Raw genomic sequence first — 26574 nt, 5'->3', positions numbered from 1 at the left:
CGGACCGCGCAGGCTGAATGGACACACGGGGTCATTAAAAGGGAGTCACCTCTGTGTTTCTCAATGCCGGGAGGGGGTTTTCCTGTTTGAATGTGGGAGTTTCTATGACGGGCCACAGGTCCAGCTGAAAATGGCAAACTGTTGTATCATTCCTACGTTTGAGAGCGGCGGGCACAGCCAGCGGCAGGCCGGCTCATTGGTCTTCTTGTCTGAGAGGAGACTGCTGGATTGAAGGAGAAATTCTGGCACTAACAAGCTGTCACCGGAGGAACAAATGCAGAAAACTTTTTTTCCCTGACTCCGTGAGAGGTGAAGAGATATAATTGAGTGAGATTCAGGCATCTGAAACATCACTTTTAGTTAGACATAACTCAGAGTGTGGAATTAAAGGGTGTTAGGGTTTGACTCCTGGCACTTACTGTGTAACAAGACGTGTTGGGATGAATGTGAGCTCTACCAGCAGCCTTCATTATCAGAGGCAGAGAAAGAGGAGACGGAGAGCAGACCAAGAGATGTGCAGAAGTTCTGTCTTCATGAGCCCAAATCTGACATTTGCCAATTTTCTGGTGGGAGATTTCTACACACAGAACGTTAACCTGTCAACACCAGAGCTCTACATCCTAATTGCAGTGATTTCATTTTGCCTTATTTCATTTTGTCTTAGATGCTGTTGTGACCAGTCTCTAATACTGTACACAATGATGTAAGTAGTGAGATCTGGGAACACAACAACGTCACTAAAAACAAGTCAGACATTGTTAAACACCAGAAGAAGATGAGACGGGGTTTAAAGAAATATAGCTTGACTTATTGTGGAGGAGAAAAAAAAAGGCAACCTGTAATATCATTACCCACACTGTCTGTTGTAAACATCCATCAGTTTATAAAGCCACTTGCTGCTTCCACTTACTTACTGTAGTTGTGTGTACACAGTTTTCCTCTCCAGCGAGAGATTAATGGGGACGTTTGAGGTGTCCTCACATTCAAGTTTGACCTCCAAACAAAGTGCTTTAGATCATGTGAACAACCTGCTCCTGTTTTGTTGGCCTTGTCAGACTTTGTTGCAGTGATGTCAATGTGTTGCCCAACTTCAGAAATTATTTAGCTGAGTACAAAGTTATGCGGACTGATAGTGATGAAGGTCAAATCTACAAAGATAAGAAGTGGTTGAAAAAAAGGGAAACCACCCTTTCAGTGCGAGTTGAGTTTAAGGAGGGATCGCGATGCTACAGAAGTGGTGATCAGACAGGGGTCAAACATCTGTCAAGACATCGTGACACCAATGTGAACTCCGTACAAGCAGGTGACTTCAAGTCTTTTTGTTATGATACTAGATCTGTGATGAATAAACTGAAACAAATTCCTTGTACCTGTACTTAATCAAAAATATGTTTCGACGAAAAATACAAGCTAGAGAGTGGAGAAAAATAACCCAATTTGAACCTAACATAGCAATGTCAAGTCCATCGAGATGGGATACAAAAAATAAATCTCTGATGACGTTGGAGAGATAAACATGAGGTCCCTGGTACAAGCTGTATCAGGATGCCTTGGCACGGAGATCAGCAGCTCTAATTAAGGGTGTTTTGTAAGGAGGGAGACGGGGAGAAGCACGGATGGATCGGCGGCCTGCATACCAGAGCCACACCTGCAGCTTTCAACAGCTCTGCTCTCAGAGGACGGGAAGGTGGAGATGTATGAGCAGAGAGAGCAGTATTTATTGGCAGAGCTGATTAAGTGAAGGGACGCTGAATGGATCAAACAAACAGGAGACTGCTGTCAACGTTGACATTTTGTCAGATCAGTTATTAGTCACGTGACTCAAGTCAGTGTTATGCAGGCGACAACCTCCGGTTCTGCAGAGTGAAGCCGATGCTGAAGTGTCTTAAAACTTGCATTCTCTCTGATGTCCAGCAGGGGGCGACTCCTCTGGTTGTATAGAAGTCTATGGGAAAATGACTCTACTTCTCTCTTGATTTATTCCCTCAGTAAACATTGTAAACATGAGTTTATGGTCTCAATCTCTAGTTTCAAGTCTTCTTCAATACAGCATGATGTTCATTTAGTAAATGATGATCCATTTAGAGTCATATAGACCATAAAGCAGGGTATGCTTTAGGGCGGGGCTTACTGTGATTGACGGGTTCCTGCCGCTACCAGAGCCGTATACGGCGTCTCTACGTCACTCCTCCACATTCCAAATATGGTCACTTCCGTCTGCTGGTTGCGGAAAAAACATGGCGACAGTCGTAATCCAAGATGGCGACGTCAAAATCGCTGAACTCAAGGCTTTAAAATGACAGTCCACAAACCAATGGGTGATGCCACGATGACTACGTCCACTTCTTATATACTGTCTGTTGTTTTAGTGACATACAGTCAGTGTTGGGCTTTAGCGACTCTACAAGTAGCGGCGTTACTGGATTAACTACATTTCAGCGTCGCTGTTTTCTGAATCAAATCGGTTTTCAGTAGCTTGGCTCTTTTATGGAAGTAGTGAGGGTGCGTCAAGCTACATGTTCCCAAGCATTTCTGAAGATCTACCCTGGCAAAAACTTTCCGCTGCGGTCTGAAGTAAAACAGCTAAAGACACGGAATGCAGATACATGAGCTGAAGTTTTGTTGATGCAAAGGTGGCAGATGGAGAGGAACTGATCTCGGTCGTTGTGGCCGTAGGACGACACATACGGCCATGAACACACACCGCTTGGTATAATTAAACAGTGTGCTCGTGGCTGTGAACTTACACTTTTTAGTCGTATTAATATGCTACAGTAAAGACAGTGTATTACACTGCACATTAGCCCAAGGCAGGTGGATATTTCAATGGAAGTTGGTGCATGATTGTCCTAACCCTAACCCTAATTCATATGATATATGATATATATATAAAAAAATATATATACACACACATGTATTACACATAAATATATTACAAATGTGTATGTAAAATATATAATAATTTAACCATAATTTATATATTATATAAGATACAATTATATATATATTTTTTTATATATTCATCACCGACTTGTCTTCGATGTAAAGAAAATAGCTATGATGTAGTAAACATTGTAGTAAATGTTGCTGCTTAGCGTACTCATTCAAACTTCATTTAACGTAGAGTAAGACCATTTTCAGTTTTGTTATTATTATTTTTATATTCTAACAACCCTTGTCAATGATAATTCTTTGCATCATAACGCCTGCCTCTAACACAAACTGTGTGTAAAGTTACAAAGCTGTAAATGAGGCAATCTGCAGGTGAAGGAGGGCGGTTAGTATTTCGATGAAATCACACACTGTTTGTCTTGAATACTGAGTTAAATGAGAATTGTTTTAGAAGGAATGGAATCACGAACGAACGACTTCCCTGATGTGAAACAACAGATTGTTAAGCCGTGGTAAAGGCTCATGATCTAGTACCTGCTACACAGTCGACACCTGCAGCTCATTGGTTTCCATTAGCTCCACCTCTTCACTTCGTTAGCAACAGCTGGACCGAAACTGAGTATTGTCAATAGACACGAATGTGTCCTGCCTTTAAACCACAAGCCCGGTGTCAGCTGAGCCTTTCCTTAGAAAAAGTGTGATGTGTTTTCTTTCTTAGGTCATTCAAACAAAGATCTGAAGAGACAAAGGAAAGCGTGTGTGAAGACTAGATACCGAATATGTGGGCGAAAGAAAAGAAAAGAAGGAACTTTTGGATCATTACTTTAACTCCTTCAAGGAAGAACAATCCTGGGAATTAAAAAAAATAGAAGAGACAGACAGTGGGTGGAGGATATTGAGGCTTGCAGAGCTGTTATCGTAGTCTTTCACCCCCGGGGAGACGGAGATGACGCCTAGACAGCAGCAGCATTGTCCCGTCTGGTGTCGAAGGAAAACAGACAGACAACCAGTCGAGACAGACCTACGCACGTCTCCCGCTGTCTCAAACTCCGTCCTTGCCAACATTTTATCCCTCTGCTTTCTGTCTGTCACTCTGTGAATGTCTTACTTCTCAGTGTCGGGTTTGGAGATCTATAAATGCTGTTTGTATTACGTCTAAAGGCTGGATGCCAGCAGCGTCTTGACAGGAAACTCTGCAAAAACGAATGGACAGATAATGAAAACATATAGTCCAGAAACAGTGTCAGCAGACTACATTAAATCCCTTTCATTTTGGCTCTTCATTTATATGAGCTTTATTTGTCTAACTCCTTAACTATAATTAGGTACAAATAAGCAGTCCATGACTCTGGCTTTAGCTAAAAGGTTTTTAAAACAAATGATCAAAAAACTAAATAGAAATAGGACTGTTTTCCTTCAGATCAGAAACATTCTAAACCTAACCCTTGTAAAAGGACATTTAAGCTTCATTCTCTTACTTTCAATGAAAACTTGTATTTTCTAATTCAGTTTTTATTTAATAGCAGAATTAAATGGGCAATTAAGTATGTATGAAACATGAATTATGGAGCAAATATAGCTGAAACAACTTAAATAGTTGAGCTTGAGGGTTCACTCTTGACCTCAGCATTATCAATTAGACAGAACGTACTGATGAAAACGCTCCGCTTTCTCGCTGTCTCTGAAGCTTTGGAGTTAGCTCCGTTTGGTTCCTGGGTGATGGAGAGGACTGAGGCTGAGAATGAACAGATATGATTCGCTGTTATTTAACATGCCAGTGGATGTTCCACGTAATTATTGCCATCCATCACCCACACAGCCCGGCCGGCTTCAGACGCTGAGCTGCAGGAAGCGCGCGCACACACACACACACACACACACACACACACACACACACACACACACAGACATTTTTCTCTCTCTGTCACTTAGATTTGAAGGCGACACTGGAGGAAACCAGCAGTAAGTGTTGGGCTGCATACCACAGTTTGGACACACATTGTCAGTATGTGGGCCAACATGTTGCTTTGTAATACCAAGTCAAACCATCAATGTCCCATGACAAAGTGAAATGTCTTAACTCTACAAGTCACATACAGTGTATCATGACACTCCATTCAACACTACTTGTTGTGGCTTTTTAAATGGACTGTTTGGGAGTTCACTGTAAACGCAAATTTGGAAAGTTGCAAAGTTGCAAATTTAAAAACAATTTCTGAATGAAGTTGAAGTGGCAATTGAAACAGAATTGCTGAACGAATTTTAAGCGTCAGTTTAAACAGAATTTCTGAACAAAGTTGAAGTGGCAGTTTAAACACATTTTCTGAAAGAAGCTGAAGTGGCAGCTTCAAGGGGAAAAAAAGTGTTGTTTCACATGAAGTGTAAGCGCTGAGTGAAGTTGAACTGTCGTTAAAGTAAAAGAGCTGAAAGGAGCTGAGGAATGAACTGAAAGGTATGCAAAGTAAGTGTAAGTGATAAAAGGGACTGGACGTATCAGTTGAAGTGTTCTCATTGTGAATGTCACTTCACCTGACATCATCTTTGAGTTTGATATGTAATCAGTTAAGCTGTGGCGGTTCCAGGGGGTGGGCCCCATCATTGGACAAGCTATGTGAAAATGTTGTGAAACTCATGTCAGGTGCAAGTGAATGCAGCAAGCGATGACGCTCCCCAGCCCTGCCATCCTCTGGCCACCCCATGAATATATTTGTCAAAGCAGTCCCCGAGAGACAAGGAAACAATATGGAATATCAGACCTAGTTTGCAGACTCTTTGACTTTTTGTTGTAGAAGACAATTGGTTTCAACCTCGTCCCCCGTGAAAGCCAGGAGGCAGCACTTCCCTGTGGAGACACAGCCGCTGAGTGTTTGGTGAGACGAGGACGGTGCAGGGAGCAGAGAGTCACTGCGGCACACACAGCCTCAGCGACTCAGGGAGCTTTCATCATCCTCAGCCAGACAACACAGGTGCTGTGCATCACCATTTCACGCGTCTCAGTCACACTGTGGCTCGGTGACGGACAACCCAGTTACCTGGGTGTTGGACTATCGCTCAACGCTGCAGCAGGACAGACACCTGCAGCTCTTATGTGAGCGTTAAGATGGTGAATTTAAGGTGAAGTCAAGTTTTTTGTATGTCTAGATTACAATTATCTAACAATATTTGAACGCATACATTTCAGATTGTAGTAAGCATCTGCTGTTAACTCTTTTTTTGATATGATATCCTGACTTTTAGTCCATAGTTTGGGCCAAGCTCCAAAAATACAGAATTCCAATATTGTAAGAGTATGGTTTCTCCCCCAAAAAATACAGAGACATTTTGACTTTGAGATCATCATCAGGAGCAGTTAGAGGTGTGTAAGGAAACAACAGCTGATAAATACCGGCTGATTGGTTAACTGCATTGATTAGGCTGGTTCTACCCGAAGGAAAAAGGAAAAACTGAATTTGCAACATCTCTGTCATTTTTTAAACTAACCCTATTCTTGTGTGTTTTAAATACCAGTGGATAAACAGATCCAAAACAAGATATTCCAGTTGATTTCATTCCGAATGATTGACATCTGTAGGTGTGGAAACAAATGTAAATGTTATATATTGCAATTAGCATTAACTCAGACGAAGGGCTTCCATTACACCACCTGACTGTGTAGTGCAAATCAATTTTCATATCCAACATATAAGAGAGGGGTGGCCACTGACAAACTGATAAATATAGCATCACGATATCTAATAACATCAGTTGGGAAACCATCTTTCTTTTTTGGTTTACAGCGGTACATGGTGCTGTTGTTGTACATTCAGGTTTCAGGCTCTGATAGCAGCCCAACATTTGCCTAATGTCCATATATTTGGCCCCTGGCCACGGAATTATAAACATGTTTACAGCTCGACCGCTTGTCTGCTGCTTGTGTTGCATTCAAGTCCCTCCCGAGGCCTCAAAATGCAGCTCCACAGTGACATGACTACAATTTTTTAAATATCTCCTCAAGTCTACATTAACCATATTAACCATAGTAGAAGGCCAGACGAGATTCTATGATTAGCGCCCTGTAGTTACAGCCTATAAAACTGTAACTACAGTTTTATAGGCATTAGATTAGAGATGGAAATGGAGGAGCTGCTCACAGATGGGAAAAATTCTAATGAATTGTGAGTCATGGTAAAATAACTCCTAATAGATCTTGGAAAACAATAAAAAAAGGTTAATATCTAAAGAAAAACATCTTGCTTTCTCTTTTAGAAATTGAATTTCCAGAGACATTCCAATGCCACGGTTAAATTAATGTCATGCAATTCTATGTTTGCCACCTGACAACAAGTGAACAGAACACTGACAAATATAGTTTACTTATAAACTTTATATGGAAAATGTGTTAGCAAACAGTTGCGTATTTATACATCCAGTAGACACAGAGTACCATTAGCATTCATTTGAAATCGAGTCTGTGTTCACCTGATTAATGTAATGTAATATTTATTCTCTTTTAGCTCCGTTTTTGGTCTCCACCACCTCCTGCATGGAATATCTGGGTCTTTAGCTGCTAAATAGTACACTTCAATAGTCTACTGCAGTCAGGAGCACTGACCAAGCTTTAGTCCAGAAGACTGCTGTTCGAGTCCCATGCTTAAAGGGACAGTGTGCACGTTTTAATGGCATCTAGTGGTTTTTGGCAGGTTGCAACCAACTAAATAGCGCTCAGCTCAGCCGTCCCTTTCCATTACGTCGGAGAACTACAGTGGCCTTCAGGTAGGGAGAATTCTCTTTAGGGCTTTTAGAACAACTAGGGGCTACGCCTATCAATAGTCTGCTCTTCTAAAAAGTAAAGTCATTAATGTCTCACTGGAAACAAATGTAAAATGTCAATAAAATAAATACAACTTTACTGAGTGAAGTTTATAAAAAATAAAGAACACAGAAATCAGTCTGTATCAGTCATTCCTCCTGTCCTCCTGTCCTCCTTTCCTCCTGTCCTCTGTCCTCCTGTCCTCCTTTCCTCTGTCCTCCTTTCCTCCTGTTCTTTGTCCTCCTGGCTGTTTTGTCTCAGCTGGCAGAGAAGTTTACGAAAGAAAAGCTTCTGGCCGATTGTTCATGCTGTGGGTTTCACTGTTGTTTACATGTTCACAGATGTATTGAATAAGTATTGGCTTTTTACTCGCAAATATTTGATTCCACCTTCAGTAACAAGCGTAGTTGCCATCAACCCGAGTAATCTTCACTTCACCACAGTGGCCTCTCTGCTCACGCTTTGTGTGTGTTTGCATCTATGTGTGTGTGTATTCATGTCTGTGTGTGTGTGTGTTTGTGTCTATGAGTGTGTGTGTGTGTGTGTGTGTGTGTGTGTGTGTGTGTGTGTGTGTGTGTGTGTGTGTGTGTGTGTGTGTGTGTGTGTTTGTGTCTATGTGTGTGTGTAGCTGGAGGAGCTCAGCCCGACAGAGAGAGCAGGGCAGATGCACACTGCAGCGTGATAATAAATGACACCAAAACATAAAAAAATACTAATAAAAAGCATCAGTAACGTTGGGGCTTATAAATACTACGATCTTTAATAAGTTAGCACCGGGACACGTTTAATACCGGGTTTGGAACACATCACTACCTTTAGATAACGTAAAACATGAGAGGCTCTCACTAGAGCCAGTGTCTGTTCTGGGCTGCTGTAGAAACATAAGAAACAGAAAAATGTATTTTACATAACATAACGTAAACATAACGATTCTTAGTTTCAGGTGATTATACACTGATTAAAACATAGTTATGAATATTACATTCAATATCTGCCAATAAACCCTCCTAAATGTTACACACCGTCCCTTTAACTAAAAGTAAATGGCGACATTTTGTCACGTATATTTGTCAGTCAATTTAACTTTTCCTGAACCTAACTTAGTGGTTTTGCTGACAAAACACAACTTCCAGTGGAGATGGAAGTTCATTTTGAAAAGACACCGTCTCATGGAACGAGCTGCATATTGACACGCTGTCCCCGTCACGTCCAACACTGACGCTAGCTGAGCAGGTACATTTACAGCAGCGTCTTCCCTGAAAACAAATCAGGGTTGATAATAGCAGTGAGACTGAACCTGCAACACGCAGATGTCCCCTTTACGAGCAACAGCTTTCACATGCAAGTACTAACGTGATCCATTGAAAATACAGATTACAGCCACTATGTAATTGTTAGTATTCTAACTGTTAAATCAGCATGTGGTATTCCCTGTAGAGAAGCAGTATGCAGCAGGGATTTTGGGACCCGTCTAAGTTCTAAGGAAACACAGTTCTGTCCACTGTGGGAAAAGGAATTTGTTAAGATTTTTAAACTTGATTCTCAAAAGCTTTAATGAAGAGAATTATGGGGGGAAAAAAATGCTTCTTTACGAACTTTCTTCTATCTTCTAGTTAACACATTGTTAGGGAAACAGCAAGACCTCACAACTATAGTAAATACATCCTTATAAGAGCATATTCTGTGGCTGTTAGTGTAAATCATTTAAAGACCAGTAATTATATCTAAGTTAATAAGAGATTTATGACGTTTTCAAACTGATGCTGCCTCACTTCTCCCAGCTTGGGTCAGAGGTTACAGTCTGCAGGTCAAAGGCTCAGCTTCATTCATTTCCTGGAGATGAGTTGCAGCAGTGCAACTATCACTCATCTTTCATAATGTGTCATTCATCCATCGCTAACAAAGCTTAGTCCAATCGGACAGCTCTCTGTCTCTGAATGTTGGGATGCTTTCCAGCCTTTGGAGGCTTGTGGTGCTTAAATGGCTAAAGGGATGGATGACTTGCAAGCAGGAGACAGAGAGTGCTGGCTCAGGAAAAGGACTATAAGGTACCTAATCGGCCATATCAGGTCCCAGGGCCGCAGGGGGGACTTGTGGTCGGTGAAGTCATCCCGGGTTCAATCCCCCATGAGGCAATATTTACCAAAGTATCCTTGAGCAAAAATACTTAACCCCAACCTGCTGTAGAGGCAGAACAAGACCCGGCTCACCCTGCATTCCACACGGGGAAATTCCAAGTAATGAAAAGCAAGAAAGAAAAAAAAAAGGCACGTGCTAAAAAATATGATACCAATGATTACCAATCTGAGACATCATATAAACGTATTGGACGCTACGTGACGGATGGAAGAGAGCTGAAGTAAATGAGTGTCTGGTGTGTAATTGAGCAATTATACAAGCTTTCAAAGCAGCAGGACACAAAGCTCCAACCGACCTGGATCATTCGCCTCTGCATGGGGCCAAACTGCAGGAGCACCAGTCAAATACCACGGAATGGTTTAATACATGTCTCTGTCTGTGGCTTCCAGCAGCAAGCCAGTTGGTTTAGACCAACATCTTGAAAACCACGTCACAAATATATAGATTCATTTTTAAAACGAGGATAACCATCTACAACTCCAACTCGTCAATTTGATTTACATCTACGTCTGTCCAAAATGTCATCACTTCATCTTTTTATTCTATTAGACATTTGTGTGAAACATTACATTATTCTAAAAGTTCGCTCAAGGCATTCTTGAGATATTACATTTGTAAAAAAAGAAAAGAAAATGAAGAATAAAATCATGCGTACGCCTGCCAATTTCCTTTTATATGGCAACTACAGAGAGGAACCAAGTAAATATATTTTTGGGCGACAGAAATCCAAGTCCCTCTAATTCTTCCATTCCCACAGTTCTAACGGTGGCGGTGCATCCATCAAGAAGCATTACAAGTGTGAGGGAAATATGTATATGTTGACATCAATCAGACTGATTGCTTCCAGAAGGATCATGTCGATCAGTGGTTATCCTTCCACCCCGGGTATCATAAGTCTGATAGGTGAACAAGTTCTGTTATTATTTCCACACTTTGCTAATTTACACCATCTGTATGTGCAGGCGGTGAAGAAGTGCTGGTGAGGTGACTGGAGAAGACAGAGTCTGATAGTTGCATTGGATAGCCGTTTGTCTCTGTATACTGTATCTGTCCCTTACAAATAAACCACGAATAACTACAAAAAAAAGGAATAAATGAATAAAGTTGCGTTCATTTCTTTCGAACATATTTTCTGCCTGTTAATAGATACTGTCCGAACATGATTTCTAGTAGAGATATGTAAAACATGCTGTTAACCGTCGTGTAAACTTTGAAATGTGTCCACAGAAGGAATAAGTCGTTCATGACTCTAAAGTGAAGAGGCAGTTATCAACAGTGTTGTCCCCATCCTGCTCACAAGGAAGCATTTTGCCAGAGCACACAAAGAGCTCTAGGAGTGTATCCACACTACCCACCTTCCCTGTCAAAGTGCCCTTAGGCAAGGCATTGCAGAGGAATAATACACAAATACAAAAATTCACGTCCCCTAACAGAGACTATTGGTGACACGGAGCGAGCGGCAGAGGACAGGGAAACAACGGTTAAAGAAATCTAGCACTTTAAAAAGGCACTGGTGTTGATTCAGGGCCTATCAGTGCAACCAGCAGCACCACTCGGGGACATGACAAGTGCAGGAGGCTTGTTTGGAGTGATGCGCCTTCGCTCCTCTTCAGTGTACAGATGATGTTTTGTTTTAAAAGGCGCACAACGCCCACACCTCTCATCTCCGTCTGCATTGTACCGGCTTCAGCTCCCGCCGTCTCCGCCGCCTCCCCTCCCTTCATCCCCTTAAGCTCTCTCACCGTCGGCTCACTTCGTGACTAACGCCACACTCTCATTACCCAGAGTCCTGCTGACGACTCTGCCGCGTCTTCATCCTCGTCCTCATTTCTGCCCACTCTGTTGATGCTTTTTGCCGTTTTGTTGTTTCCATTCTCTCTTTAGCCCTCACTCACTCTGCAGCTGACACACACACACACACACACACACACACACACACACACACACACACACACACACACACACACACACACACACACACACACACACACACACACACACACACACACCCTGAGTGGGGCTTTTTTTTAAAAGATAAAACCCATCAACTGAACATAGTGACAAAAAAATGGTGACAGGAACGATTGTAAGTGTCATTATCAAATATACTGAAAGCTTCTCAGCTATTTCAGCTTTTACTATTTGGAGGATTTTACCATGTGCAATTGAAAATATTGAGATGGGTATACAGCCACAGCCTTGTGGAGCACATTGACACCATTCACACAGATGCATGTAACCAGCACGTCTCTTGTTGGCATATTGTTTTGTATGTAGCAGCTGTACAATGTTGAAGCTCAGATTTTCCTCCCAAACAGTACTTGATATAAAGTTGGTAAAGCCTGAAATCGATCACGACAAACTTGTCATCAAAACAAAGACTGATGGAATTATTTAACTCTCAGCAGCAAGCAAACAAAGAGAAACACCCATAACCCCCTGGCATTCAGTGGTAGGGCACACTCGTAGAAATAAGGGTTCTGAACATGTTCTCCCTAGAACCATTTGACTCAGAAAAGGTAAAAAAAAATTGAAGAAAGGGTTTTTCAATGTTTTTTTGTGAGACTAAGGGTTCCATTAAGAACCCTTTTCATCCGAAGAACCCTTTTTTGGAAGAAAAGAGTTCTTCATGACTGCTCTGAGCATGGATTTTAAAAGGGAGCGCCCACAATCCAGCCCGCACCCTCCAAAAAAACTGTGATTGTGACACATGATTGTTGTGGATTGCGCCACACCACATCAGTTCTGGCCCTTTGGGGTTCTAGATAAAACAACTTTGGAATTTTTGAAATGGGATCTCTGTAGAACCCCCTCTGTGGATTCTAGATAAGACCCTTGGAATATAAAAAAGGTTATCGGTAGAACCCTCTGGGTGTGTTAAACCCTTGAAATATAAAAGGGTTCTCCGTAAAACACCCTGGGTGTGTTCTAGCGTGTTCGACCTCTCACAGATCGTTCTAGCAATAACCCTAGATGTATTTTGAACACTCTAAAGGGGTTCCAGGTGGAACCTTTGTAAATGGTTCGAAAATGAAGTAAAAGGGTTCTCATATGAGGAAAAGCCAAAGAACTCTTTATGGTTCCATTTACCAACTTTATTTCTTAGAGTGAAGCGTTCAAACCTTTAAAAGGAAAATGTACACAGAGGTGGCTTTGGTACAGCTATAAGTTTCCAGTAATGTACTTTCCAGCAACTCCTGGGGGGGGGAGAGGTCATTTTAATATCACAAACACTGGTGAGTGACCCTAATCCTGTCTGGGGCCAATATTTATCAAGCGTCTCTGAAACACTGTTAAGAGTCGTGCTGTAAGTAAGAATGGGAATAAAACTCTCCTCTGTGAGTGAATACTGCTGTGTGACGTCACAGTCTCACTACAAAGTAGTCGCTGTTTTCCAGTTGTGGACAGTTGGGGTTTGAAATGAAATTGCCGTCAATTTTGAAAAGCAAAAATAAAATATAGGTCTATGTGTCTGAGAACATGTTTAGGCTACTTACCAAAGTAATATATGCAACAAATCAATGCCAGAATGAATAGAACTCTTAAAGTAGATTGTAAGAAGCATTGGCAAGCCACTCATGTAGTTTATATGTAAATGCATGTAGCCTAGTTGGTCATTTGACACAACTGCTGAAGTAATCCTATCCTAAATGAGTTATATATTTATTAAAAATAAGGTATTATTTGAAATAAATACAAAAGTAATAAAAGGTGACATCAAGCCAGGGGATCATGATTATGTTCAATTAAGTTTTAGTCCACTATCACTGAGAAACAATATTGTGCATATTGTCTTTGTGAGGTGCATAAGCATGACGGAACATTGATTCATCACTACCAAAGAAGTGGGTTCTGGGAAAAATCATCTTTTCAACAAGGCCGCAGCTTTCCTCTTCCAAAATAAGTATAATCTTGTGAGAAGAGGTTTTTTTCCGGTTTCAGAGGAGAGATCATGTTCTCTCCTCTGCATCCTGCACAGGTTCGGTCTAGAAAACCGGTGACAGTATCTTTTAATTGGATCGTTGTCATCAAGCCTTCTCAAAACATCTCTGGTCACATAATCTCTCTGCCTGAACGCCATCTCTGATGTGACTCGGTGACTCGTAACAGGTTTGGACTCCACTGGAGCGCTCCTAAATATCAGGAGAGAAAGCAGTGATTTTATAAGTTCGTAAAGTTGATATGCTTTTAATTATATACGGAAGAATAAGGCCAAAAAAATGTGTTACTTAGAATATTTTTTAGGAAGGTGTGATCTCCCACTCTGAGGCCAAGGTAACATATCAGATGTTCCCCATCTACCTGCTGTTTTTCAGTGCACAAACCGGTCCTTCAAAAAGTCCCTGGAAGAGACAAAGAGCTAATTTTTTAGAACAGAAAATGATGCTGTGGCCCGGGCAGGAGTCGAGGGGAAAACTAGAGGGAAGTGGAGAGCCGACGGAGCTGTGCTGCAAGCGGAATCTCAGAGTTCTGATGGGAGCAGTGGCTCGGGGAAGGACCGGTCTAAGAACCTTCATCAATCCCCAACGTGACAAGGCCGAGGGAGCACAGACTGGTCCAGGAAGAAGTGAGGACAGCGGTGGAAGAAGGAGAGGTCCAGCAGGGAAATCAGCTTGAGGAAGTAGGGAGCCTGGACAAGTTGGAGGCTGGCCATGAACCGAAAAGTCACATGGACTGATCTCTGGCAGGCCAGACGGAGCATATCAAGCTCCTGCCCAGACCACTGAACCTCTTCATCCGGGGCAAATGCTCAGACATAAAGGCAAATCACTGTCAAAACCCGAGAGCGCAAATGAGATTCACGCGCACGCACAAATCAAACAGCCGCGCACGTATTTTACTTCAACGACCGCTTTTACATCACTCCGCGAGCGAAATTCGCTCTCGCACGAGCGAAAGTCCGCTCGCGAAACTTTACGCGAGCCTTTTAGCTGCTCGCTCACTCGTAGTTTTTCAGACAGTAAGTGGGCGGACCTAGTCTCTACATCTAATTGGTAACAATCCTCGTCTTTGGATAGACCGGATATCACTGTGACACAGACTCAGATTTTCAGATTGCACTACCCGTGCAGTAATAATGTACATTTTACTGCACGGGTACTTTTACTTTCTGCACTTAAAGTACATTTTGCTGATAATAACATACTTGACTAAGGTTTTGAATGCAGGTATTTACCCATAATGGATTGTTTCATCAGTATTAGTACGTTTACTACAGTGAAGGATCTGAATACTTTTTCATCCACTAATTACTTGTCAGTGATTTAAGTTTGGCAAACAGTTAATATACAAACAGTGGTCCCTAATCTTGGCTACAGATCCTTGAGCGGGTCCAAATTGTTGCTCATATTATATACAACTACATTATATCTCTTCTGTAAACACACCAGTATGATTAAATATGATAACATCATGTTTTAAACAATTAAGATCAAAGAGCTTCTTTGAGCTGTTTGTCACAAGAGGTTTGACTATCAAACCCACGTTGTCTGTAATAGAATGATGAGTGAATTTAAATCAATCTGAGCAACTTGACTCCAGTTTATTTACAAGAGAAACACATTTGTAATTATTGTATTTCAAAACGCTATTAACATAATTTGTATTTCATCAGCCTCTACAGTCTGAAAAGTTTACAAAACCTGTCAGACAAATGTAGAACATTCTGAGTAGTGGAATAGTGTTTAGTGGCGGATTGAAAACTACTTCAAACAGACCTAGCGTCTGTGTCACAGTGATATCCGGCCAGTCCAAAGACGAGGATTGTAACCAATAGATGTAGAGATACAATGGAGACTGGGTCCGCCCACTTACTGTCAAAAAGGAAAACTGCGAGCGAGCAGCTAAAAGGCTCTCGTTGGAGCACATCCTGAGAGGCTCTTGGTCAGTGCCGGTACACCTGGGGTCAAGACCAGGTTCTAAAATACTTTGCAGAAACATGGGAATCAGCAGACGAGACGCCCCACCGCATTGATCATCCCCTTTGTGAAGGCTGGAGTGAAGCTACCAAGAATCACAGCAGCCAAGACTCCTTCAGGAATCCTGGCAACTGTGTAGGCCTGGCAGCTTTCTGTGGACCTGGTGGAACTGCTGAAGTTCCCGCTGCACATCGCCACAACCACAACCACAACGAGGCCAGACATCTTCCTGGTGTCAGAGGCGATCAAAAAGAAACCTTGGGAGGACTGCTTGGAGGAGGTCCACAAGAGGAAAAAGACCAAAATACAGAGACCTGGTCATTGACCGCTGCAAGCAGGGCTTGATGTGAGGTGCATGCCCATTCATGGCTGCAGAGGTTTTGCAGGGCAATCACTCTCCAAAGCCCTGAGTGGATTTCACCTCACTGGATTGGAGAGGAGAAGAGCCAGCAAGAACATCACAGAGGCAGTGGAGAAAGCCTTGAGATGGCTCTGGTTCAAGAGAGGAGGTCCATGGGAGGAGCATGTGCTATCTGAACACAGGGCATGGTCTGATCACCACAGCTGGGTCGCCTGGGAAAGGGTGTCTGAGGTTTAAAGACCCGCAACACCAAAGGACCCCAGGATACATCATGGATGATGAGTTCAGGAACATCAAAGACATGTACTCTATCAATCCTCTGCAGGTAAATAAATACCATGTATTTGAGAATGAATGACAGTTAAGCCATTTGTTGAGCAGTACTGGTAACTTCATTTGCATCTTTTTTCCATGGGGAAAAAAAAATATTGCATGGAAATGTATGGATTCGTTTTCATGCACCAAAGTGTTGGTAAAGATGAAAGTGCTACAGTCAAAGATACATCTCTACAGTGTCACACATGTATCACACTACCTGACTGCGATCCAATATTTCATTTAAGACCAATGTGAGACAGTATCTCTAACTTTGAAAGATTTTTTTCTCACAAAAATCTGCACTAGTTAGAGCACTCTCTTTGTTTCTCTTCAAGAAACTGCCTTAATGAACTGCTACCTATTGTGAAACACATCATCCATGATCTAACCCTGACAGATAAAAGGATAAATCTAAATCTGCTTTGTCAAATATATAGGCGATCATAAAATAAAAAACATCAGCATCACACATCAAAAGTGCACATTGGTTGACACGTATACATGTGCATCAGAGCAATGCTTATTCTGTGTTGTATATCTTGTGCATTAAATATTGATCTGTAAACAGTGACTATCAACCCAGAGTGGGTTTAGAGGGAAAAGGCTCTGAAGCCTCAGGCTGCTGACAATATCTACATGGCAGAATAAGTATAATGGGTTCCTGAGTGATTTGGAAAAAGCTGCCAGAGAGACGGCCCTTTCTTTTGTGTGTGGCTGTTTGTCTATCAATTAGAGAGTCGATTAAATAAATGTTGTTGGGCTCCATCTCGACGCTGGCAAAGAACAGAGCTGTCTAGAGACACACCTACAGGAGGTTCCCAGCCAAAATCACTTTCAACACATTCCTGCTCAATAAGCACCGTCGCACAGAGATACTGGGCTCTATTTATCTATCAGACATCTAACAACACTTTGCTCCATCAAATAGGGAGCACAGCTCAAAGCCGTGTGTGCTGTAGTGTGGTCACTGTGGCAGAAATGGGTCTTTGGTGCAGATACAACCTAGGCAAAGCATAAAATGAACAGTTTTAATTGAATTCATAGCAAGAAGCACAGACAATGCATCAACTAATTACATGAACTGATACTAGTTGGAAATGCAACTATGCAGATGCAGACACTGGTACAACCTCCTCTACGCCGTCCAGTGTGACTGAAGCCCGTTCAGACCGGGCTTTAACATGATCCGATCACAAGCGGACAGCTCCAAGTACGTCTGGCATCAGAATGCGTCTCCAGTGAACACCTGTGATCGGATCTCACTTCCCCGCTCTAAATGCAAATAAACACGTAGCCTACATCAGGAGGGTTTTTTTCTTTCTATTATAACAAGCAATGCAGGATTCAAAAGGCTATTTAGGGGTTCTTAATTAAATCACTTCCAGCAAACTTCACGGAGAACAATGAGAGCAAAACAAAATCACCATTCAGTTTTAACCAAATAGTCTCTGGTCTAGCTCAGATAAAAACTGTGCGCTGTGTTTCAGATTTGGATTCTATTTGTGGTGATAGCCGACCGGGGGGAGTGACCCCCAGTTCCCGTTTGGATTCTAGCTACTTGACTGACAGGGGAGTCTTTGTTGTTGTAGCAACTGGAGTGGCAACTCCAGCACACTGAGGTTGCTTCTTCTTTTGTTACATTTTACGGCGAGGGGACACCAGCGTTAAGCTGCTTTACCTAGATTGAGAGCTGCTTAAGGAAACCCATTGACAGACGGCGATGAAGACATAGAAGAGAGTAGACCTGTGTGTTAAACCCTGGACAGCCCCGGCCCGACCTAACCCTTGAGCAGGGCGAACACTTTTCATTTTTCTGTGTGCGGAAATCTGGTTATTATATTATAGAAAGAAAGCATTAAACATGAGTTTTACAGGTAAGAGAGAGAAGGAACCACAGGCACATGACAAATAAAGTGAATAGAAGCTGTGCCTAACAAACCACAGCAGATCATACATCATATCATCAACATCGTCATAATAAGTCGTGTGCGGTCAAAGAGAGAGAGAGAGAGCATTTCTTTCCTGTTTTCAACTCTTTCTTTCAATAAGAACACTCGTAACCATGACGACGAAGGTTTGTTATTTGCAACAGTTCAGAATGTTAGAGGTGCAAGATCAGAAAATGTGGATGTGGTTCACTTTGAAGGGCAATGTGAGACGACATATTTTGTCATTGAGTTTGGAGGACTTGTTGCGTTAGGAGGACACAGGCGAAGACATCGCAGCCTCTCTGAACCCTGCTGCTGCAGAGCTGCATTGAGACTTTCTATAATATCCTCTTTCTAGGCACCGATGCTGTCTGACTACATGTCTGGACACAACTAGTTGAAGTAGATGACAGTGAAAGCTGTCACCGACAAAGACAGCAATGCGTCAGCTAAGGGCAGGATTCAAAGCAGTGCTCTGGTGCGGTTCTTTGTGGAGAGACTCGGTTCTACCACACAGTGCAATTCCTCCTCCTAATATTGGTACAGTTCTAGTGGTTCCAGGGGCCCGTGGACAGGTTTGTGTGGTGGGAACAGGCCCAAGCCCTCACTAGAACTCACCCACACCAGTTATCGAACCATGTGCCTTTAATGTACGGTGACTCAGCGCCCATCACTGATCCCCCTCTAACTGAATTGAGTTGACCTAAATGGTTCAAACTGAAAACAAACAGGCGTGCGGGAATGAATCAATAAGAGTGCTCAATGTGTTGTCTGTGCACATGAGGACCAGCTCTAATGTGAGGGCAACACGGGGTCACAAGAAGAAGAAAAGCCTTTCTGCCGTCAGGGAGGTGAGGACAGGCTGAGGACAGTGGCCCATGGGGGGACATTAGAGAGACAGGTCTTACCCTCCAGCACAGTGAGCTTGGCGCTGGTGTTGATCTCTCCCACGCTGTTGGAGGCCGTGCATTCGTAGATGGCTTCGTCGCGGTGGGTCCTCAAAGGCTGGATACGCAGCACCGAGCCCGAGCCGTCATCGAACTCAATCACCTGGCCGGACGACAGCAGAGGAGGATTACAGTAATCACCTGAGACATTTCTATTCAAACTCATGCCTGCTGAGCCGTTCTCTGGGGCGCACCCACAAAACACCATGGTGCTTCACTCACGAGGAAGCTTTCCCGTTTGCTCAAAGGAGTTTCAAGGAACTTCTTCAGATAGATATTTAAAACGTCTATAATTCAGAGTAACAGTTTCCTGAATCAAGCCTTTAACAGCCAGCGAGAGCGGTCCGCCGAAATGAAATCAGACGGGACTACTTTTGATGGTTAGACCTTTGTGATCAATCTCTACCTAAAGATTTGAAATGATTCACTGCATTATTATACTGCTGTAAAGGTAGGTAGGCAAAAGTGTTTTAGAGGAACAGTTCAACATGTTGGGAGATACTCTTTCTAAATACTTCTGAGAGTGAGATGAGGAGATGAATATCAATCTCACGTCTGTGTTTTAAGCGTCACCAGCTCAACAGAATGACTCAAGGACTCCAGGTTTTACTTTGAACCACACTCGAGAAACATGTTCAGTGAAACGGCGCGTGCCACACTCATCAGTCCGTGAAGGTGTCTACATAGTGCACCGGCATCCATGAAGAGCTGTTGTACAATAATGCTGCTATATCATTGAATATTTGTAAAACCAATGCATTGATCTCATCGACCACCGTGTACACATACAGTAGTGCCATCAGTTTCTTGTGATGTTCTTTCTAGCGATGTCAGTGCATTATCAGATTTCAGCTATTTTAATGAGTACAATGATGAACCCAAATTATTATAACCTCAGGACCTCGGAGCCACCGAAGGAGGATGTAAACAGTGATGAGCTTGAGTGCACAACAGGTATGTGAGGGGGCTTTAGGAATGTTGGGGGGGGGGGGGGGGGGGGGGGGGGGGGGGGGGGTAAAGGCTCAGAGGTCAAGGCACTGGGCCTTACACTTCCGCCCCACTGCGGTGTGTGTGTGTGACCCAACAAGCCGACTGGCAAGAATCACATTTTTGCTCTAATGAAGGAGTTGAAGAGCTGCACTCTCTTCCTGCCTTGGTAGGGGGTCAACCGGCCCCACACACAGGGAAGCCATCAATTTGAGGAACACTTACATAGGTGCTGCTGGGAAGAAAAAAAAATGTTCCTTGTCTCCAGGTTGGCACTAGTCACCTTGGGGGGGGGATGACCCCCAGAAACTGCCAAAAGAACTTGGATGTGAACCAAATGTGGCATTTTTTTTTAATTCAGGCTCTCTCATCTCTCTCTTCATGTGCCTATGATTGAGCTACTATGTTTTTACAATGTCTTTATTCTAGTTTATGCAGGTTGTATTTTCCTTTATCAGGAATTATTACTATTTTATGTACTGTGTGCTATCCTTTAATCATTTTCTATATAATGGATCTGATTTTTGTTTTCATTTATGGAAAGCACACTGAATTGCCTGAAAATACCAATTACTTCTGTGATTGGTTCGTCCATTACTTCTGCGTGTAACGGCTTCTAGAAAGCAGTGGGTATAAGGAGTTGTGCTCCGGTTTGATTCTTCCTCGTCCCGGTGATTCATTCAGCTGTGTGATGCCCCCCATGCACTTAACCTAAAGGAGAAACAGGACACGCCGTCGTAAAGGAGCTCCGACATGGAAAATAGCCTTTTCACACCGGCGAGGTTTAAACTTCTGCATACCGGAAGTAAGACGTTTTGCATAACAGGACTGTGGTGACACACAGGGTGGGAGGTACTGGAGGTTGATGGGTCAAACCAACACTGGACTTCCAACCAGGAGACCGGTGTTTGTGTCCCAAAGCGTTGAGTTCATTTGAAGTGACATGTTACGTTGTTTACGGTTTATTTAGTTTACGTACTTATTTTAAGACCAACCAAGTGTTGTGTTTTTTTGTCTGTACCTCAGCAAGTGTGTTTTTTTGAATTCTTAAGCATTCTTAACCATTTGTTTACTACAAAGGGAGTGTCACAGTTTGACGCGCTGAGCTACACAGTGTGTCAAATAGTGACGCTGCTTCCCTGGATGCAGCATTTTAGTCCAACAGCTCAACTTTAATTTCATATGGGGATCTAAACACAGAACTGAGATGAAAAGCTTATTAATATCAGGTAACGACCCATGATCAGACGTCATTATCCAGATAACTGGTGTAATAGATATCCAATCAACTGGCCGCACATCTAAATCCTAAAATTAAGATTGATCAACAGTCATTAAACTTTATCAGGAAAACATATGTTCAGTCATATGTAAAAATCTTTCAACCGTGAATGAGACTAATTCATGCAAAGGCATATGAGGAACTTTGTCCTGCTGCAACACAATACATGGTTTGTTTAGTCAAAGGCAAGTTGGACGCAATTAAGAAATGTCTACCAAGACCAAGATCAGTCAATATGTCTGGGAACATCAAGGTTGTTTCCTGAGTTCTGAAAGGATTGATGTTTTTGGATGGACATAGATGGTTAAAAGGGTTCGCTTTAAGTCATATTTGTCTTTGACCACTGATTGGCCTTGATCTAAGATACTTTTTTCGATTTTATCAATCAAAAAAGGCTTGATTCTACTGAATCTCATTGAATATGGGTGGAGAGCTAGACTGTCTCCCTGCATACACATACAGGCTAGCCGTCAGTTTGAGTAATACTGAGCAGACAGGTGGAAGATAATTCCTATTACTCACAACGACATGAACCAAGTGTCTCCGTCTACGCGGGACTCATGTCGAGTCACTTCACTTGAAGTCATTTGGGTTGGCTGGTAGCTAATGAGCCTTCCTGCTGCTCCGGAGTCCTGAGGAAGGCTCACACAGTCCTGTTAAACAAGCACTTACTGTGCAGCTCAATGCAGCTGCGTGCGTGAAATGTCTAGATGCTGGTAAGCTTCCCACAAAGACTCTGCATATTCTAATGTGAGAGACATTTTGGAAAGAGACTGAGAAGGTCTGGACCAATACATATGTATTATATAGCAATGGCAATTCATCAAATCTTTTTGTTGATTACAAAAAACACCATTGTAGCTAGCTGTTGACTTGAAACATTACGTTCACACCGTACTTAAAGGTTGATCTTTTACACAAAACAATTCCTGAAAGCAAAGCTTTCCAGGACCAGACTCTCTATGGTCAGAGAATGGACAATGGGAAGATGAATCCATTTTGACATTTGTTATTGTCAGGACCCTTGGCGATGGTTTTTAGCACACTGGATAGCCCAGCGGGTCAAACTATGACGCTCCTCTGTGGTCGCAGTAAACACGTGGTTAAAGATGTGAATTCAGACAGAAACACTTGCTGAGGTTTAGGCCACAAAACCAATCAGTAAGGTTTAGGACAAACATCATGGTTGGGCTTAAAATAAGTAGAATAAGTAACTGTAGAAGAAGTGCTAAAAGCTAGCAAACGGCTAGCCTAGCCACCGGGCTAAAAACAATGTAATGTAACTCAGGCTAGCAGCAGTCAGGACAGTCCACATCAAGCTAACAGCCAACTTTAAACTTGACACTTTAGAATCCAGACATCTGATAACTAAAATATTTTACCTTGTTAAAGAATATAGGTAAAACAATCAGGATCGCAACATGTAGCGTAGAATTGTGGCTTAAAAACTGCATTAAAAACTTAAAAATGTAAATTAATGACAAAGCTTTTGGTGGAGAAATACAATGCCGACGCATGTGTGTTGGTACCTGCAGACCCCATCGTCCCTATTCTGAAAAATAAAAGTTGCTTAATCCTCTGAACACCAAATCCCGCCGGCATGATGGAGAAGCATGTTTACTATTTAACAATCGCCAAAACTACACCGTTTATCACAGCCAGAAGCTGTAAAAACTGTCATTATCGTCACATTTTCATCTTTCCGACGGTCCTTGAACACATCATATGTGACGGACAGCACTATCAGAAAAAGCAACCAAAACTATGCTTACAATTGTGATATTTCACCAATAACATTTTATTCTATGTGTCTCATTTAAAATCTTGCCACAAAAAAAATGTTTAACCACATTCTGTAAAAAAAAACATAAAATTCTGAGCTCCTCAACGCAACTATGAAGCCACGATTGACTCATCTGAGACAACCAATCACATGACAACAAATCTGTGACACTTTGACTGAACTCCAGGCTGCTACAGTGCATTGAGGAGAGGACACGAGGCTGTAAGTAGAGGATGTAAACATGTAAATAGTTCAATGAATAGAACACGTGGAGTCTCCGTTTCTTTTTACAACACTGGGAACACTTGTGGCAACTTGAAAACATGTTGGATTCCAGCATTGATTGATTGATTCCAGTGTAAGAATTCTTTTCTGTTTTATGATATATGGAATTGTAACTTTGTTATTCTGCACAACAGACATTTTTGAGTTCTCTCTACTTTTATATTGCAGTGAAAATCAAGGCCATAGAGAGCAAAAAAATGCCCCGAAACTGCTTTAAGCTTCAATTAGCTGCTCTGTGGCTAATTTAGCAAATTTGTAATTTAATAATTTACAGATCGTAAAAAAATCTATGATTACCGTTGGAACTTTGGTCTGAGGTAAGAGGTGTCATGGTCCTCCTTAAATAAACTTGATATCACACACACACACACACACACACACACACACACACACACACACACACACACACACACACACACACACACACACACACACACACACACACACACACACACACACACACACTGAATAAACCTGACAGCCTATCAGCTGCTGGCCTCCACAGTGGCTGATTACACTTCTGCCCTCCAACCTGTCAGTGCCACTGTTTAACCTGCAGACACTGAACTATGTGCTCACTGTGATGCTGAGCCTCAGGTATTCTATTCTAATTTGAATGTTGCGACTAGACTTGATTTGCATTCAGTGGTCTTCAAACAGGCACTAAATGCATAGGATTCAGTGCATAATGGCAATTAGTAAATACAGCGCCAGCCTACAGCTCATCCTCGCTGCTGCTAAACACACATCCATATAGATATGTTGACACACTGTGAGCACACAACCTATTCTGCTCTGTCTGTCTTTGTCTTAGACGCACATACAGCAGAGCGCTAATGAGCCGCGATGGTGTGAGACAGGGTGGTTTTGCACACATCCGACAGGGAGCTTTGAAGGCCTGCTCCCGAGGTCGTACCTCGAAGCGCTGAGAGCTGACTTTCTTCCCCTTCTTCATCCAGGTGATGCGAGGTTTGGGCTCGCCCACCGCCTGGCACACGAACGACGCCACTCCTCCCGAAATCCCCGTCTGATCATCGGGGGACTTGATGAAGCCGGGCATGCCTGAGGGAGAGAGACAGCGAGAGGAAGAAAGAGAGGGAGAGCAGGGAAGAGGAAGAGATCTGGTCAGATGGAGAGGCCTGACAGACAAGCAGCTCCAGGCAAGTTACAGGTTGCTTTTTTCACATCTGCTGTGGGTCTTGCAATAACAATATGCTCCTTCAAAAGAAGCCTCACGTCTGTGAAAAAAAAAAAGAGCAGCCGAGCATCATCCGTTCCTCTGATAATAAGCTGCACATAAATCAACATACATTGACTGAAGGTGTCAACTGAAACCATACTGTACATCACCAAGATTAATGTGGAAAATGAAGTGTTGTGCATCGACAACACGTTGTATAAGAAGTGAACGTAGTCATAGTGACGTCACCAGTTGTTTTTTTAACTGATGTTTTGAAGCTTCGAGATCGACATTTTGGCCGTCGCCATCTTGGATTTTGGCCGGAGCAATCTTGGCGTTTTGAAGCCAGTGAACGGAAGTGACCATATTTGGACTGCAGAGGAATGACCTAGAGACGCAGTGCACGGCTCTGGTAACAGTAGCCACGTGTCAATCACAGTAGCCCCGCCCTAAAACATACTCTGCTTTATGGTCTGTTTGACTCTAAATGGACCGTCATTTACTAAATGAACATCATGCTGTATTGAAGCAGACTTGAAACTAGAGATTGAGACCATGAACTCATGTTTACAATGTTTACTGAGGGAATAAATCAAGAGAGAAGTAGAGTCATTTTCTCAGACTTAGACTTCTCATAGACTTTCCCCTGCTGGCCTTTGGAGAGGATGCAGGCTTAAGCCACTTCAACATGTTAATCATATATGGGCTTCATGTCGTGGTCTTGCATACAGTATATTAAAGGTTGCTATTGTTTCGATAAGCAGGTCAACATTTGATGCAATGCACATTCCTGCCGACTGCAGAAGATGGTGATGCAAATGTGTAGAGCCTGGAAGCGTCACTGATCAATAGCTGGTGGGGGGGGGGGGGGGGGGGGGGGGGGGTAACAGGCAACATGCTAGTCCAATCAGAGGAGGAGGCTGCTTGCCAATGTAAACATGATTGAGTAATACGTTTAAAGGAGTACTCCAATGATTTACGAGAGATGCATAGAACAAAAAAAGGTCAGAAATCAGTCACCATGTTGGTACTAGAGGTGTAAAGAAATGTCATAATCAGTCAAACGTCATCTTCAGTATAGGCGTACCTTAAAGGAAAAAAATAATAATAATGTGCCCAAGTTGTACAAGTGCAGCAGGTCAAATTTACATCAGTCTGTAAATGCACCAGAGAGCTCGTGTTATGATTTATCTATAGTTTTCTCTTCCAAATAACGGGGTTTGTTTAATTAAAACCTGTTTTTCCTCAACAGATGTGCTCTCATCAATGTTGCCTGGTGAGTACACTTTCAGTACTAGTAAGAGGAATGATGGAGAAAAGTACAACAATACGACACAATTCGCAAACCTTGTAACAAATATGAAAAACTTAACTCCTCTTCCACTTTGAGTAAATACGTCCTTTTAGGCCATTGATTTGTGGAAACGTTGATAACACTAATGATAGATCCTCAAATTCATTCCTGACGCTTATTACTGCTCATCAGCTGCATCATTGTCCTGATGGAACAAGCCAGTCATCTGTGGTGTTATTTATACTGCTAGTGTTGTTCTCTTTGAGTCTCTGTGTTGAAGTCTGGGAGGGACATCCGGTCCTGTAACACTCACAAATCCCAGTCAGCAGTAAACGTGGGCTGGTAGGACTATTAATGAAACACTGTATACAGAGAAGGAGTCAGACTGGTGGATGATACTTGAAGTGTGGTGGTCAAAGGCATCAAGTATCGTCATCCAGCTGTTCCCCCCTGCCTCGATGCTGTCCTATG

General features: G+C 42.5%; 1 protein-coding gene across 12 annotated transcripts in view; it reads right to left on the bottom strand.

Annotated features, from left to right (window-relative positions):
* Positions 1–26574, bottom strand: part of ptprfa (protein tyrosine phosphatase receptor type Fa) — a 292124-nt gene that overhangs the window by 169232 nt on the left and 96318 nt on the right. For all 12 annotated transcript variants that reach the window (XM_068707781.1, XM_068707787.1, XM_068707783.1 and 9 more), the window contains exons 3-4: positions 24546–24691; positions 19254–19395 (exon numbers count right to left, since the gene is read on the bottom strand). In XM_068707781.1, coding sequence (XP_068563882.1) covers positions 19254–19395; positions 24546–24691 — 288 coding nt within the window. The remainder of the gene's footprint in view (positions 1–19253; positions 19396–24545; positions 24692–26574) is intronic.

This window comes from Cebidichthys violaceus, unplaced genomic scaffold (genome assembly GCF_023349555.1).
Source record: "Cebidichthys violaceus isolate CVI_PGR_0920_01 unplaced genomic scaffold, fCebVio1.0.p SCAF_13, whole genome shotgun sequence".
NCBI classification, from domain to species: Eukaryota; Metazoa; Chordata; class Actinopteri; order Perciformes; family Stichaeidae; genus Cebidichthys; species Cebidichthys violaceus.
This window is presented reverse-complemented; position numbering and strand designations above follow the sequence as displayed.